The following is an 18573-nucleotide window of genomic DNA, read 5'->3' on the forward strand; positions in this document are numbered from 1 at the left end:
CACAATTGTGTTGTAGCCCTGAACTAGCTCACCTGATTTACCTAGTCAAGGGCTTGATGGTTAGTTAACAAGTTGAATAAGGTGTGCTAGCTCTGAAATATATCAAATACATGGAACCACTGCCGTAGAGGAGTGTCTGTGCAGATTAGGGTGTGGAAAAGACAGACACCCTGTCATCAGCAGACATGGGCCTCCTCTCTTGTTGCCTCAACAATACCCCAATTAATGCCTCCCTGCCTACACTGAAAAAGAAGGAGGTGGAGGAGTATTCATGTTACGCTTAGAATGCTGAAATGCCGAAGTAGAGACTAAATTACTTGCAAGGCTTCCCCTGTAATTTGAAGATCTATACCAAAAGATGGATGTTTTAACAGCAGTGTTATAGATACTTGTACTACTATACAGCACACAAAGCTTGACAATCCCTTTTTTACCCGACCACACAACACATTAGGTAGTATCATACTGTACCAACCTCCGTTGTTAAGTAAAAGTGTGCCAATTTGTGTCTTTCAAGTGTTTAACTAACCCTATGAAAGTCACGCCAACTTCCTGTTGCAAGTCCTAAACAGTTTTTGAATGGGCTTCAAGCTTATATTATAAAATTCCTGAAAAAGTGGTCAATTAAGATACATGTAAAATTATATTCGTATTCGTGGATTAATTTACTTCTACTTGATGCTTTTCATGAAGGTTTTTGATTATGAAGAAAAATAATAATAATCACAATCAAAAACCTTTATGAAAAGCGTCAGGATGAAGTAAATTAATCCACAAATATGAATACACAGTACCAGTCAAAAGTTTCGACACACTTACTCATTCCAGGGTTTTTCTTTATTTTTTATTATTTTGTACAAAATAACACATATGGAAACATGTAGTAACCAAAAAGTGTTAAACAAATCAAATTATATTTGACATTTTAGATTCTTCAAAGTAGCCACCCTTTGCCTTGATGACAGCCTTGCACACTCTTGACATTCTCTCAACTAGCTTCATGAGGTAGTCACCTGGAATGCATTTAAAGCATGCTATGCTTTATCTTGGCCAGGTCGCAGTTAAAAATGAGAACTTCTCCCCAACTAGCCTACCTGGTTAAATAAAGGTGAAATAAAAATAATAAAATAAAACATTTCAATTAACAGGTGTGCCTTGTTAAAAGTGAATTTGTGGAATTTCTTTCCTTCTTAATGTGTTTGAGCCAATCAGTTGTGTTGTGACATGGTAGGGTTGGCATACATAAAAAAGCCCTATTTGGTAAAAGACCAAGTAAAGGTTATGGCAAGAAGCTCAAATAAGCAAAGAGAAATGACGGTCATTACTTTAAGACATCAAGGTCGGTCATTCCGGAAAATGTAAAGAACTTTGAAAGTTTCTTCAAGTCCAATCGGAAAAACCATCAAGCACTGCGATGAAACTGGCTCTCATGAGGAAAACCAAAGGAAAGGAAGACCCAGAGTTACCTCTGCTGCAGACGACAAGTTCATTAGTTACCAGCCTCAGATTGCAGTCCAAATGAATGCTTCACAGAGTTCAAGTAACAGACACATCTCAACATCAACTGTTCAGAGGAGACTGTGTGAATCAGGCCTTCATAGTCGAATTGCTGCAAGAAACCATTTGTAAGGATCAAAGCTGGAGATGAGAAGCAGGTACTGGGAGTGAACATTTAATGAAACAACGGACAGGAACAGAATTACGGACAGCGTCTAGACAGGGGAAACTTAAACGACAATAATACAGACACAGGGATGAAACAGAAGAAGCAGATATGGGGGAGACAATCAAAACGCGAAGGAGTCCTGGTGAGTCCAATGAGCGCTGATGCGCGTAATGATGGTGACAGGTATGCGTAATGAAAAGCAACCTGGCGCCCTCGAGTACCAGAGAGGGAGAGTGGGAGTAGGCGTGACACCATTACTAAAGGACACCTCGATGAAGAGACTTGCTTGGGCCTAGAAACACGAGCAACGGACATTAGACAGGTGGAAATCTGTCCTTTGGTCTGATGAGTCCAAATTTGAGATTTTTGTTTCCAACCGCGTGTCTTTATTAGATGCAGAGTAGGAGAACGGATGATCTCCGCATGTGTGATTCCCACTGTGAAGCATGGAGGAGGTGTGATGGTGCTTGGCTGGTGACATTGTTGGTGATCTATTTAGAGTTCAAGGCACACTAAACCAGCACGGCTATCACAGCATTCTGAAGCGATATGCCATCCCATCATTTGTTTTTCAATAGGACAATTAACCAAAACTCACCTCCAGGCTGTGTAAGGGCTATTTGACCAAGGAGAGTGATGGAGTGCTGCATCAGATGACCTGGTCTCCACAATCACCAGACCTCAACCCAATTGAGATGGTTTGGGATGAGTTGGACAGCAGAGTGGAGGAAAAGTGGCCAACAAGGACTCAGCATATGTAGGAACTCCCTCAAGACTGTTGGAAAAGCATTCCTCATGAAGCTGATTGAGAGAATGCCAAGAGAATGCAAAGCTGTCATCAAGGCAAAGGGAGGCTGCTTTGAAGAATCTTGTCACGCCTTGGTCTTAGTATTTTGTGTTTTCTTTATTATTTGGTCAGGCCAGGGTGTGACATGGGTTTATGTTGTTGCATTTCGTATTGGGGTTTTTGTATTATTGGGATTGCGGCTGAGTAGGGGTGTTTGTATGGGCTTGCCTGAGGCGGTTCTCAATCAGAGTCAGGTGATTCTCATTGTCTCTGATTGGGAACCGTATTTAGGTAGCCTGGTTTCGCTTTGTATTTCGTGGGTGATTGTTCCTGTCTCTGTGTAGTTTCACCAGATAGGCTGTAATAGGTTTCCTCGTTCCGTTTGTTGTTTTGTATTTTGTATCGTTATTTCATGTGTCACTTTTTCTATTAAAGTCATGAGTAACCACTACGCTGCATTTCGGTCCGACTCTCTTTCTACAAACGAAGAACGCCGTTACAAATCTAAAATGTATTTTTTATTTGTTTAACACTTTTTTGGTTACTAAACAATTTCATGTGTTATTTCATAGTTTTGATGTCTTCACTATTATTCTATAATGCAAAAAATAGTAAAAATAAAGAAAACCCCTTGAATGAGTGTCCAAACTTTTGACTGGTACTGTACATTTACATGAATATTTATGATATAGGCTTGAAGCCCATTCAAAACCAGTATGGGCCTTGCAACATAACATGCTCAATGGAGGGGAAATGTCATCTGAAGAAATAAATCACAACAGAAGGTAGAGTCACTAATGTACAGTAGATAGATGAACACACCTGACATCAGTTAGCTCGTGGTACATGTTCCTGGTCTCATCTTTGATGTACACAGCTACACTGGGAGACTCCAGCATCTTTATGGTGAGCTGCTGGGGGAAAGCACTAACAAACAGAGCCCTGATTGTGTCTATGCTGGTAATCACATTGGGCATCCGGATCTGCTTGGTTTCCTCTGCGTACTGCAGGTACAGCACACCTGAAGAGGGAGGGTGAGGAAACACTTTGTAACATCAAAATTAGAGCGAGAGCGAGAGAGAGAGAGAGAGAGAGCGAGAGGGGGGAGAGAGCGAGAGAGTGAGAAAGAGAGAGACAAAGACGGAGATAGAGAGAAACCGTGAGACCTCAAGGAGTGAGAGCGTAAAAGATTGGGAGAGAGAGATAACGTGTCAGAGTACAAGGACGTGTGTGACATAGAGCATGCGAAAGAGAGAGCTCCATAGTACCTACCTAATGATCTGTCCCTGGTCTGGTTGGCAGAGCGGACCACTGGCAGGCTGGCCCGTGCCTGGCAGCCACGGGTGAAGACCGCTGGACCGTCTCCCTCTGACATGGTCTCCAGAGACTCCAACGAGAGGTGCTCGAGCTGCTCCCCTATACTGGGCGGGGGGCTGTCAGAGTGCTGGGGGCTCCTGACCTGTAGAAGCAGAAGGAGAGATGAAAGATGGAGAAACAGTCACCAACACACAATCACAAAAGTTCTATAGTCAGGGATGTGATGTATTCAACCTGAAGTTATATCTACTTCCACTAAATTACTGTCAAACATGCATGCTTGCACACAGAAATATGCTAAAGTAGGACCAGTCTGCTTAAGGGCATCTTGCTCACTTTTGAAAATAACAACTGTCAACACGTCTTTAAGTTAATCTGTAGTTAGCTGTCATACTTGCAAAAAAAAGCAGATTTAATGGACTTGTTCTGTGTATTTGGCACACACATAATTTGATGTGAATGTGTCCCTGATGCATGCTGCCTCTGTAAGGGTTACTTCTGGGGACATCTGCAACTTGACACACAAACACGCTCACTGAGTCACTCACTGCATTTACATTTTAAGCCTGGCACTGACTGGGCTACGCTGACACATTCTGGTGAATAACCACCTCAGGCAGCTCTGGATCAGAGTGCCCTCTCCTCTTCACTTTGACTCACATAATTACCACTACATTATTTGATGCACAGGAAATAAGTTGAATTCATGAAATGTACATAAATACAGTATAGCTAGTAGTAGTGGTACACATGCTTTGTTTCGGTTTTAACTCTGCATCTCATTACAACAGACCTATTCTATTTCTATGTCAACATATGCTTTGTTTGAACATGTATTTCTAGACTCATAAATATATCCAATGACGCTATCCAAATTCCCATAACAACAATGAACACGGAATAACAATACTCCAATTTTGGCTGATGTTTATTCTCTATCAACATAGTTTTGGTCTCTCCTTTCATTCCCATAATAGTAATGCTTTACCGATAATACTAAAACTTCAGAGCAAATTTGAGCTCAGAGCAAATCATTTGTTTAGTTCATCAAAAGGTACCCTTAAAGGCCTCCAATAACTTGAGCTGTGGCTACTGGCGAGAAAACATACTGGTTACATCCAATTATTCTTTCCCAATAGATTTACTTTATCTTTCATAAAATATATGTTCAGTATTTCCTACCAAAAAGAACACAAGACTTGGAGTTGACAACGAGCATGATCATTATGGGTGTTAACTGTCATCCACTTCAGGTTGACCCTATGGGTTTCAGATATTGTGTTAATAATGCATTAGAAGATTTGACTAGCTAGAGAAGCTACCTGTGCTGGAGTTGAAGGCACCTACAAGTCAAAACCTTTACGGACTCCTATACTGGGGTTTTAACTTGGCTATGGAACAAAAATAACTGTCCCATTGTTTAGTAAGTGGGAGTAAAACCATGTATTACATACAATAATTACAGACAGGTACAGCGAAACTACAGGTTCACACTGTGATAGTGATTATAACTGTGATACCGGTTTGAAGCTGGCACAATAATACAACAAGGGAAATGTAGTACATTGTAGCTACTAAATGCAGCTAGTTAATGTTTAAACCAGCGTCACTTAAGCGGGACTCAGCGATCTGGTTAACAAAATCTTGTAAAGGTCCCCTCTAGAAGGACCTCGCCACCTGGGACACTGTAAAGTCCATGGAGGATAAGGGCACCTCCTCCCAGCTGCCCACTGCACTGAGGCTAGGAAATACTGTCACCATCAATAAATCCAGGATAATTGAGAATTTCAATAAGCATTTTTCTAAGGCTTGCCATGCTTTCCACCTGGCCAGCCCTAACCTGGTCAACAGCCCTGCACCCCCCACATCAACTTGCCCAAGCCTCCCCCATTTCTCCTTCACCCAAATCCAGACAGCTGATGTTCTGAAAGAGCTGCAAAATCTGGACCCCTACAAATAAGCAGGGCTAGACAATCTGGACCCTCTCTTTCTAAAATGATCAGCCAAAATTGTTGCAACCCCTATTACTAGCCTGTTCAACCTCTTTCGTATCGTCTGAGATCCCCAAATATTGGAAAGCCGCCGCAGTCATCCCCCTCTTCAAAGGGGGGACACTCTAGACCCAAACTGCTACAGACCTATATCTATCCTACCCAGCCTTTCAAAGGTCTTCAAAAGACAAGTTAACAAACAGATCATCAAACATTTTGAATCCCACCACACCACCGCTGCTATGCAATCTGGTTTCCGAGCTGGTCATGGGTTCACCTCAGCCACGCTCAAGGTCCTAAACGATATCATATCCTCCATCGATAAGAGTCAATACTGTGCAGCTGTATTCATAGACCTGGCCAAGGCTTTCGACTCTGTCAATCACCACATTCTTATCGGCAGACTCAACAGCCTTGGTTTCTCAAATGACTGCCTTGCCTGGTTTACCAAATAATTCTCTGACAGAGTTCAGTGTGTCAAATCGGAGGGCCTGTCTCTATGGGGGTGCCGCAGGGTTCAATTCTCGGGCCGACTCTTTTCTCTGTATACATCAACGACGTCGCTCTTGCTGCTGGTGATTCTCTGATCCACCTCTACGCAGACAATACCAACCTGTATACTTCTGGCCCTTCATTGGACACTGTGTTATCTAACCTCCAGAGGAGCTTCAACGTCATACAACTCTTCTTACGTGGCCTCCAACTGCTTTTAAACGCAAGAAAAACTAAATGCATGCTCTTCAACCGATCGCTACCAGCACCTGCCCGCGCATCAAGCATCACTACTCTGGACGGTTCTGACTTAGAATATGTGGGCATCTACAAATACCTAGGTGTCTGGTTAGACTATAAACTCTCCTTCCAGACTCACAATAAGCATCTCCAATCCAAAATTAAATCTAGAATCGGCTTCCTATTTTGCAACAAAGCATCCTTCACTCATGCTGCCAAACATACCCTTGTAAAACTGACTATCCTACCGATCCTTGACTTCTGCGATGTCATTTACAAAATAGCCTCAAACACTCTACTCAGCGAATTGGATGCAGTCCGTTTTGTCACCAAAGCGACATATACTACCCACCACTGCGACCTGTATGCTTTCGTTGGCTGGCCCTAGCTTCATATTCGTTGCCAAACCCACTGGCTCCAGGACATCTATAAGTCTTTGCTAGGTAAAGCCCCGCCTTATCTCAGCTCATTGGTCACCATAGCAGCACCCACCCGTAGCACGCGCTACAGCAGGTATATTTAACTGGTCACCCCCAAAGCAAATTCCCCCTTTGGCCGCCTAGCCATCCAGTTCTCTGCTGCCAATGACTGGAACAAATTGCAAAAATCACTGAAGCTGTAGACTCGTATCTCCCTCACTAACTTTAAGCACCAGCTGTCAGAGCAGCTCACAGATCACTACACCTGTACATAGCCCCTCTGTAAATAGCCCATCCAACTACCTCATCCCCATAGTGTTATTTATTTTTGCTCCATTGCATCCCAGTATCTCTACTTGCACATTCATCTTCTGCACATCTATCACTCCAGTGTTTAATTGCTAAATTGTAATTATTTTGCCACCATGGCCTATTTATTGCCTTACCTCCCTTGTCTTACCTCATTTGCACACACTGTATATTTACCTTTTTTCTATTGTGTTATTGACTGTATGTTTGTTTATTCCATGTGTAACTCTGTTGTTGTTTGTGGCACTGCTTTGCTTTATCATCTTGGCCAGGTCGCAGTTGTTCTCAACTAGCCTACCTGGTAAAAATAAATACAAATAAATTCTGAGGGGTGAAAACAAATGTGCCACCTTGTTCAGCTACAAGCCTCTCAGACCAAGATGGGCCGAGCCTGTCAAGAGTGCAATAGAACAAAAACACTTCCAGCTGTGCCCCCGAAACCACTGAATCTATCTATCCATCCAATATGGACCCCATGTGTAGAGCAACAATTGCATACCTCTCCACCATAAGGTAGCACTCCGTCACTGTTCAAGGTGTTACTTGTAGTGAAGGGAGGGAAGAGCACAGCACAGTGAGCCAGCTAGGGATGAAAGCAGGGCCAAGCATCAAATTTCCCACTTTGATCTCTAATCACTGACAGATGCATGGGCAGAGAGACCAGACCATGGTTCATCTGCTTTGGTGGGATGCCAGGTCTTTGAAAGCATTGGCAAATGTTTCATCCTCAACTCCTCCCTTGCTGCAGACCATTAGAATGATCACACTGGGTAACAGGTAGATGGATGAGCATTTAACTAACACAGCAACATGGACTTCACCACATAAGAAGAGTAGACTATGGTTTCACTGCTACTAAAGTCATTGAAATCATTCCATTACAAAACAGTGAAGCATTTTATAACAATTGTACACATTTTATAGCAACTCTATACATATGTACAGTTGAAGTCAGAAATGTACATACACCTTAGCCAACTACATTTAAACTCAGTGTCTCACAAATCCTGACATTTAATCCTATTAAGAATTCCCTGAGCTCGGTCAGTTAGGATCACCACTTTATTTTAAGAACGTGAAATGTCAGAATAATAGTAGAGAGAATTAATTATTTCAGCTTTTATTTCTTTCCTCACATTCCCAGTGGTTCAGAAGTTTACATACACTCAATTAGTATTTGGTAGCATTGCCTTTAAATTGTTTAACTTGGGTCAAATGTTTCAGGTAGCATTCCAGTAGCTTCCCACAACAAGTTGGGTGAATTGTGGCCCATTCCTCCTGACAGGGCTGGTGTAACTGAATCAGGTTTTTAGGCCTCCTTGCTCGCAAATGCTTTTCAGTTCTGCCCACAAATTTTCTATGGGATCGAGGTCAGGGCTTTGTGATGGCCACTCCAATACCTTGACATTGTTGTCCTTAAGCCATTTTGCCACAACTTGAGGTATGCTTGGGGTCATTGTCCATTTGGAAGACCCATTTACGACCAAGCTTTAACTGATGTCTTGAGATTTTGCTTCAATATATCCACATAATCTTCCCTACCTCATGATGCCATCTATTTTGCGAAGTGCACCAGTCCCTGCTGCAGCAAAGCACCCCCACAACATGATGCTGCCACACCTGTGCTTCACGGTTGGGACAGTGTTCTGCGGCTTGCAAGCCACCCCCCCTTTTCCTCCAAACTTAACGATGGTCATTATGGCCAAACAGTTCTACTTTTGTTTCATCTGACCAGAGGACATATCTCCAATAACTACGATCTTTGTCCTCATGTGCAGTTGCAAACCGTAGTCTGGCTTTTTATGGCGGTTTTGGAGCAGTGGCTTTTTCTTTGCTGTTTCAGGTTATGTCAATATATGACTCCTTTTACTGTGGAAATAGATACATTTGTACCGGTTTCCTCCAGGTCCTTTGCTGTTGTCCAGGGATTGATTTGCACTTTTCGCACCAAAGTACGTTCATCTCTAGGAGACAGAATGTGTCTCCTTCCTGAGCGGTATGACGGCTGTGTGGTCCCATGGAGTTTATACTTGCGTACTGTTGTTTGTACAGATGAACGTTGTACTTTCAGGTGTTTGGAAATTGCTCCCAAGGATGAACCAGACTTGTGGAGGTCTACAATTTTTTTCTGAGGTTTTGGCTGATTTCTTTTGATTTTCCCATGATGTCAAGCAAAGAGGCACTGAGTTTGAAGGTAGGCCTTGAAATCATCCACAGTAGAGGTCGACCGATTAATCGGAATTAGGGCCGATTTCAAGCTTTCATAACAATCGGTAATCTGCATTTGTCAACGATTATATTGCACTCCACGAGGAGACTGCGTGGCAGGCTGACCACCTGTTACAAGACTGCATCAAGAAGCCATGGTAAGTTGCTAGCTAGCATTAAACTTACCTTGTAAAAAACAATCAATCTTAACATAATCACTCGTTAACTACACATGGTTGACGATATTACTAGTTTATCTAGCATGTCCTGCGTTGCATATAATCGATGCGGTGCCTGTTATTTTCTCATCGAATCACAGCCTACTTTGCCAAACAGGTGATGATTTAACAAGCACATTCGCGAAAAAAAGCACTGTTGTTGCACCAATGTGTACCTAACCATAAACATCAATGCCTTTCTTTAAAATCAATACACAAGTATATATTTTTTAAACTGTATATTTAGTTAATATTGCCTGCTAACATGAATTTATTTTAACTTGGGAAATTGTGTCACTTCTCTTACGTACCGTGCAAGCAGAGTCAGGGTATATGCAGCAGTTTGGACCGCCTGGCTAGTTGCGAACTGTGTGAAGACTATTTCTTCCTAACAAAGACCGTAATTATTTTGCCAGAATTGTACATAATTATGACATAACATTGAAGGTTGTGCAATGTAACAGCAATATTTAGACTTAGGGATGCCACCCGTTAGATAAAATACGTAACGGTTCCGTATTTCAAATAAACGTTTTGTTTTCGAAATGATAGTTTCCGGATTCTACCATATTAATGACCTAAGGCTCGTATTTCTGTGTGTTATCATGTTATAATTAAGTCTGTGATTTGATATTTGATAGAACAGTCTGACTGAGCGGTGGTAAGCAGCGGCAGGCTCGTAAGCATTCATTCAAACAGCACTTCGTGCATTTGCCAGCAGCTCTTCGCTGTGCTTCAAGCATTGAGCTGCTCATGACTTCAAGCCTATCAACTCCCGAGATTAGGCTGGTGTAACCGATGTGAAATGACTAGCTAGTTAGCGGGGAGCGTGCTAATAGCGTTTCAAACGTCACTCACTCTGAGACTTGGAGTAGTTGTTCTACTTGCACTGCAAGGGCCGTGGCTTTTGTGGAGCGATGGGTAACAATGCTTCGAGGGTGGCTGTTGTCTATGTGTTCCTGGTTCAAGCCCAGGTAGGGGCGAGGAGAGGGACGGAAGCTATACTGTTACACTGGCAATACTAAAGTGCCTATAAGAACATCCAATAGTGAAAGGTATATGAAATACAAATGGTATAGAGAGAAAGTCCAATTCCTATAATAACTATAACCTAAAACCTCTAACCTGGGAATATTGAAGACTCATGTTAAAAGGAACCATCAGCTTTCAAATGTTCTCATGTTCTGAGAAAGGAACTTAAACGTTAGCTTTTTTAAATGGCACATATTGCACTTTTACTTTCTTCTCCAACCCTTTCTTTTTGCATTATTTAAACCAAATTGAACATGTTTCATTATTTATTTGAGGCTAAATTGATTTTATTGATGCATTATATTAATTTAAAATAAGTGTTCATTCAGTATTGTTGTAATTGTCATTATTACAAATAAATAAAAATTGGACGATTAATTGGTATCTTTTTGGTCCTCCAGTAATCGGTATCGCCGTTGATAAATCATAATCAGTCAACCTCTAATCCACAGGTACACCTCCAATTGACTCAAATTATGTCAATTAGCCTATCAGAAGCTTCTAAAGCCATGACATCATTTTCTGGAATTTTCCAAGCTGTTTAAAGGCAGTCAACTTAGTGTATGTAAACTTCTGACCCACTGGAATTGTGATACAGTGAATTATAAGTGAAATAATCTGTCTGTAAACAATTGTTGAAAAAATGACTTGTGTCATGCACAAAGTAGATGTCCTAACCAACTTGCCAAAACTATAGTTTGTTAACAAGAAATTTGTGGAGTGGTTGAAAAACAAGTTTTAATGACTCCAACCTAAGTGTATGTAAACTTCTGACTTCAACTATATATATAAACCTATTAATCTATAAATACCAATAGGAAAGTGGTTTAAAATAGTATTTGTTTCAAGACATAACTGTAGACCTAGACTATTCCCCTCATTTAAAGGGATAGTTAACCCAAATTACAAAATTATACATTGGTCTCCCTACCCTGTAAGCAGTCTATGGACAAGGTATGACAACAATACATGCGTTGGTTTCGTTTCCCTGGAACTGTTCCCAAATGCTAATGTTTTAGCTTTGTGGGCTTTGTGGCACAAATACCCAAGTCACGGGTAGGTAACATTTTTTATACTTTTGGTTTATTTGTACATGAGGATGTAGAAAATGTCTAATCTCTTACCATAACTTGAATGTAAGTTGTGCCACAAATGCTAAAACGTTGGCATTTTGAAACAGTGACTGGGAAATAAAACCAAAGCATAGATTGCTATCATACATACCTGGTCCATAGACAGCTCACATGGTCATTTGGTTGAACTATCCCTTTAAGAAAAATACAAAATGAACGCAAATAGACATTGATGTGCTTGGAGTGTAGGCGCCAGACTAAATTGAAATGAGAAAAAAAACATACGTAAAAATAAATGTATATACTGGAAGCATAGGTTACACTGACTGGAAAGTATGCATGGCAGGTTATTGCGTATATCTGCTATTCTTATATCGAACAAGTTTATCTGCAAACTACTGTACAAGCATCTGCGCTATACCAATACCAATAGAATACTGTAATTGCACAACTGGAGGTAAACTAGGTAAAGTAGTCTAATGGTCTACTTTCAACGATAGTTTACCTGAACGTAGCCTAAATATCAACGCCTCAATCCGAGGGTAAGCGCGCGTTGCATGAGTCCTGCTCAATTCGGAGTAAACGGGTTTCTTTCGCAATGACTGCAACAAGACGACGTTCGCTTGTAAAATGAGCTTTCCTCGAGGTGACAGGTGTGGCCATGGAAACGATCTCCACCTAGCCCAAATGCGGGTCTGGATTTACCTGTCTAACTTGTAGAACAGTCACAGTTTATTTTACCACATGGCCACTTCTAGCATCAGCGCGCGCACGGCACCACCCCCCTGGCGAGGCGGCACCGCTATTTCAGGTAGGCTGGCCTAAACAGTAAGCATATACTGAAATTGTTCCATACTTTATTCTGTTTTACTGGAAATTCTTATTGACATCTCTATTTCCATCATTTACGTTAGGCTACACTCCAGGCCAGGCACACCTGACACCACACAATAGTATTGAATTAACGTATTGCATGTATTGATGAAACACCATGTATTGAAAAAAAAAGAAAAAAAAGAATATGTTCTACATTCATCATTAAATTCTTCAATTCAAGGCATAGTGAGACAAATGTGTCATATGTGCTTTGAAATCCTTATACAGTAGCTGATATACTCACACCAATACAATAACAACACAAGCCTACAGTGTATATCATGCCATTATGCAGGGAATCACAACCAACCAAATAAAAAAGGGTTCCCGCTTACATGGTCTCTGAGGCGGTCCTGTTGGCCCATGATGACAGCAGCATGGTGAGGATACCTCTGCTTCAGGTGCTCCAGGAACACCTCTTTCTTCCTCTCTACGTCAGCATGCTGCATGGTCAGGGGGTCTCTGGCACTGCGGGGCCCTTGCCCTCCGATGGTGTACCTCCTGGGGACTGTGCTGGGGGAACGTGGCTCAGAGTGGTGGTTCTGGTTCTCTACAGTCTGCTGCCTGTGGAAACGCTCTACATCCTCAGGTGATGAGTCTCTCTGGTTGTTGTTTCCTAACTCTATTAGTAAAACAGATATAAAAAGAGGTAATAATACAACAGATATGAAATATAATTAAATATTACGTAATAATAATACAACAGATATGAAAGAGAATCATATATTACGTTATCGGGATTCAAACACACCAAAGAAATTATGTTGTTATGAAGTGAAACACAACCACAACTCTTACACGAGGGTGTTAACTGTTTATCAGTTGAAGGCATTCAGTTGTACAACTGACTAGGTATCCCCCTTTCCTTTCCTTTCATTGTTTATCATGACACGCAAACATCCAAAGACAAGACCGTGCATGATGTGTCCAACAGTATTTCATGTGATGAGTAATCATAGCTGTCTGTTTCATGAACCTTCAGAATGTTGTTTGGCCTTTAAGAGTTCCATGGATGACAATCTGTGCTGCACTCATATTCCTAGCACACAATGACTACATCAAGCTTGTGACTATACAAAGTTGTTGGATAATACTTTTTTTGTACTATTATTTAAAAAGAAATGTATTTAACTAGGCAAGTCAGTTAAGAACAAATTATTATTTTAGAATGACGGCCTACCCCAGTCAAACCATCTTCTAACCCGGATGACGCTGGGCCAATTGTGCACCGTCCTATGGGACTCCCAATCACGGCCGGTTGTTATACAGCCCGGGATAGAGCCAGGGTCTGTAGAGACGCCTCGGGCACTGAAATGCAGTGCCTTAGACCGCTGTGCCACTCGGGAGCAAATGGATGCATTTGCAGTTTGTTTTGGTTGTGTTTCAGATTATTTTGTGCCCAATAGAAATGAATGGTAAATAATTTGTCACTATTATTGTAAATAAGAATAGAATATGTTTCTAAACACTTCTATATTAATGTGGATGCTACCATGATAACGGATAGTCCTGAATGAATCATGAATAATGATGAGTGAGAAAGTTATAGAGGGCCAAAGATCATACCCACAAGACATGCTATCCTCTCACCATCACCAATAACAGGGGAGGTTAGCATGTCTTGGGGGTATGATCTCTCACTCATTATTCACGATTCATTCAGGATTATCTGTAATCCTTGTCAATCATGTTGACCCCTACCCTTTTGAGAGAGAAAAATATTACTTGTTAAACAACATTTCTTTCTCTGAGCAATTGTATTAGTATAAAAAAACATTTGAAAAAGCTCAGTATTTGAATGATTTTTTTATACAGTAATTATTGCTAATGTTTATTAAGGGTGCCAATCATTTTAGGACCCCTCTGTATGTTTCCTAAATTAACACCTACAACATGAACCCAGAGGGTGAACAACACACAACTATTAAGGTTGTCAATCAATTTAGGACCCCTCTGTATGTTTCCTAAATTAACACCTACAACATGAACCCAGAGGGTGAACAACACACAACTATTAAGGTTGTCAATCATTTTAGGACCCCTCTGTATGTTACCTAAATTAACACCTACAACATGAACCCAGAGGGTGAACAACACACAACTCAAAAGATTTAAACAAACTGAAACAGGCATGTGGCTTACTTTTACTATGCTATAGATACAGCATAGAAATGTGGATCAAAAAAGCAAGAATCCGACCTTGTATGGCTTAAGAATGATACGGCCACCATGGAGTTTGCTTTTGAAAAGGGTGGTAATCGCCTAAGCATCTTGAATATGAAGGCTTAGACCCTCAAAGCAGGCAGACCAAATGAGAGAGAAGTTCTAATCCTCTGTATTCATTATATCTATCACACAGTGCTGATTTAGTCTGGAGTCAGACTGTCTGTAGTCTTGTTGGGGGAGATGTAGGCCTACTTTATCTCTTGGACTTTCATCACACGATTGTGTGGTGAGATACGTGCCTACTGTGTGAATACACAGTACAGAGCTTCATATTAGAACAAATGCATAGATTTTCAAACACGTAGACAAAATTATTATGATATTTAAAATGCTTTAAATGCTTTACTCAGAGCATGCACAAGACGTGTTTACTTCATCTTGACTAATTACTGATGTCCACATTGTTGAGTAGCATTTTGCACAACTTCAGGCAAAGAATGATGCGACACATCTTGTTGACATTTTAAGTGGACCTAAAGGTATGCCTTTTTGGTTAAGCAGAAAATGACTTTTAGAATTATGCTGGAAGGGCGGTGTGTGTGTGGGGGTTGTGTCACGGGAAACAAATGGCATCAACACAAAGCTGCAGTTTTGTAAGAACGCATCTGTTGTAGTATAATTACAAATCCTGTATAGGAAAGAATTCAATGCTGGGACAATGTGTCATCAAGAGAAGTCTCTTATAGGTTATGTTCAACATAGATGTGCTTCCTGCTCAGAACAATGCCTATCCCACGAGGAAGCCATCCCACGTTGGTTAAGGGTCTGCTGGAAAAACGGACTCCCATCTGCATGTGTTGTTTGTCTGGAAGATGATTGCTATCTCTTCAATCTAACAGGGGCAGGCCTAAAGCAGTAATCAGCCAAAGACTTGAGCAAGTCCCCTCACCTATTAAGCTTTTAAACAGAGTGGATACAAGCAGGACACCTCAGAGGATATCCTCAACCCCACACCTTGAATATACCAGGGAACTGTTATGAGATATTTTCCACAAATGCACTGAGAAAAAATGTAAACGCAACATGTAAAGTGTTGGTCCCATGTTTCTTGAGCTGAAATAAAAGATCCCATAAATGTTCCATATGCACAAAAAGCTTATTTCTCTCAAATTTTGAGCACAAATTTGTTTACATCCCTGTTAGTGAGCATTTCTCCTTTGCTAAGATAATCCAGCCACCTGACAGGTGTGGCATATCAAGAAGCTGATCATTACACAGGTGCACCTTGTGCTGAGGACAATAAAAGACCACTCTAAAACGTGCAGTTTTGTCACACAACACAATGCCACAGATGTCTCAAGTTTTGAGGGAGCAAACAATTGGCATGCTGACTGCAGGAATGGAATTTAATGTTAATTTCTCTACCTGAAACCACCTCCAATGTCATTTTAGAGAATTTGCTAGTACGTACAACCAGCCTCACATCCGCAGACCATGTGTACGGCGTTGTGTGGGGGCGAGCGGTTTGCTGATGTCAACGTTGTGAACAGAGTGCCCCATGGTGGCAGTGGGGTTATGGTATGGGCAGGCATAAGCTACGGACAACAAACACAATTGCATTATATTGATGGCAATTTGAATGCACAGAGTGACCGTGACAAGATCCTGAGGCCCATTGTTGTGCCATTCATCCGCCGCCATCACCGAATGTTTCAGCATGATAATGGACGGCTCCATGTCGCGAGGATCTGTACACAATTCCTGGAAGCTGAAAATGTTCCATTTCTTCCATGGCCTGCATACTCACCAGACATGTCACCCATTAAGCATGTTTGGGATGCTCTGGATAAACGTGTACGACAGTGTATTCCAGTTCACACCAATACCCAGCAACTTCGCACAGCCATTGAAGAGGAGTGGGACAACATTCCGCAGGCCACAATCAACAGCCTGATCAACTCTATGTGAAGGAAATGTGTCGCACTACATGAGGCAAATGGTGGTCACACCAGATACTGACTGATTTTCTGATCCACACCCCTACTTTTTTTAAAGGTATTTGTGACCAACAGATACATATCTGTATTCCCAGTCATGTAAAATCCATAGATGAAGGCCTAATGAATTCATTTCAATTGACCAATTTCCTTATAGGAACTGTAACTCAGGAAAATCTTGTTGTTGCATGTTGCGTTTATATTTTTGTTCAGTGTACATCAACAAAGGGTGTGACACACACTGAGGTCAAAGAAGGTCCTACTACAGTCCAGAGGAAAGCTGGGCTTGTAACCAGAATATAGCAAATCCAGGTCCTCTCTGTATCATATCCCAACCCATCCAGTTGGATATAAAATGAGGCAAACGTGTGAGTTTAAATCAGCAAGACGACCTCTGCTTTTATACTCCGGTTATAAAGGAAGAGAGCATGAGGCATGCTTCCAGGAAACAAAGACAGAAAACAGAGATTGTAGGCAGGTCAGAGACCCATGTATGAGTCTCAGTTGTAGTCAAGCTGGACTATTTATCTTCCTGGAATTAGGCAAGAGGAGCCGAGGGAGAGAAGGAACTCATTCTGGCATGTGCAATGTGCTGTGAAGCTTCCTCAGGAGGGGGGTGGGGATGGGCAGGCAGGCAGGGATGTACACAGCTGTTGAGAATTTCCCCAGTGCTTCAATCTTGGCTATGAAACATGTTTTTGTTGATTTATCTGAACCAGTTAAAGAGACAGGACTATTTTGTTTTCTGTTGTATCATTTGAGTGCACAGTAGTTCCTTAACCTGAAATAGACTCTGGGTCAGGAGCTTATGATGAACTGTAGGTCTGGGTTACAAAGCAGAATTACATATGCCTAACTGTAGTGTCAGATTATATTCCGCTATGTGTAGACTTTCTGTATCATATTTTGTTTCTTCAACCAGCTGCACATCGGAGTAACATACAGTATAACACCATGTGAGTGAGACCTACAGTTCATCATAAGCTCCTATGTAGGCATACTTGTCAGTACATCTGCTTAGTGTTGTAAGACTTCTCTGCATGTCAAAGTTTCAGACTAATTGATGAGCTTCCAAGGAATGGGCTTAATCCATCTATGTAATAGAGTTTCTAAATACAGTAATACCGCTCGGGAACCTTGTCCTCCCTCTTGTCTTTTATCCTGCTTTAAATATTTAAGCTTGGCGTTCCCCACTTGACTTGAGTGTTTAATTAAGCTAAAACTGGGTATTAGTTGGCTAATACAAGGAATATTATTAAAGTGTCTCTCATACTACAACCTCTGACTGCTGCTTTAGTCCAGGTTCAGTTTATTGGTGATTCCTCAATGACACCTTGGATCATTATTCACTAACATGACAGTCACAGTATCCAAACGCATCCACCAGAGCAATACTGCAAAGACCACAGAGACAAAAATCAACAGATAAACATTTAGTCTTTACTTAGATTACATTATGCCTTACCTCTTCTCCCTCTCCAGTGAGTATGCCGTATGTACTGATATTCCATTACTTTGCACGCTATTCCCTTAAACACTATGAATTCTGCATTGACAGTGCAGACAGTGTTCAGGTCTTTCTGTAGTGCAAGGTTATACGTGGAAAGTTATGGTCAAAACCAACGTGTGTGTGTGTGTGTGTGTGTGTGTGTGTGTGTGTGTGTGTGTGTGTGTGTGTGTGTGTGTTCCTGAGGAAGCTCCATTGTAAAGCTGTCCTCACTTTTTCCAAACACCCTGTTTTCCAGCCTATGAGTGCATGTTGGGAATACATGGCATAACAAA

The 18573-nt window shown here is 41.4% G+C and overlaps 1 protein-coding gene across 8 annotated transcripts in view; it reads right to left on the bottom strand.

Annotated features, from left to right (window-relative positions):
• si:ch211-207d6.2 (sickle tail protein) overlaps window positions 1-18573 on the bottom strand; it is a 79948-nt gene that overhangs the window by 43797 nt on the left and 17578 nt on the right. For 5 of the 8 annotated variants that reach the window (XM_052476934.1, XM_052476935.1, XM_052476931.1 and 2 more), the window contains exons 2-4: window positions 12964-13250; window positions 3726-3912; window positions 3276-3474 (exon numbers count right to left, since the gene is read on the bottom strand). In XM_052476934.1, the coding sequence (XP_052332894.1) occupies window positions 3276-3474; window positions 3726-3912; window positions 12964-13250 (673 nt within the window). The other 3 variants (XM_035799953.1, XM_035799955.2, XM_035799954.2) reach the window with 3 other exon arrangements.

The sequence above is a fragment of the Oncorhynchus keta genome, chromosome 23 (genome assembly GCF_023373465.1).
Source record: "Oncorhynchus keta strain PuntledgeMale-10-30-2019 chromosome 23, Oket_V2, whole genome shotgun sequence".
Lineage (NCBI taxonomy): Eukaryota > Metazoa > Chordata > Actinopteri > Salmoniformes > Salmonidae > Oncorhynchus > Oncorhynchus keta.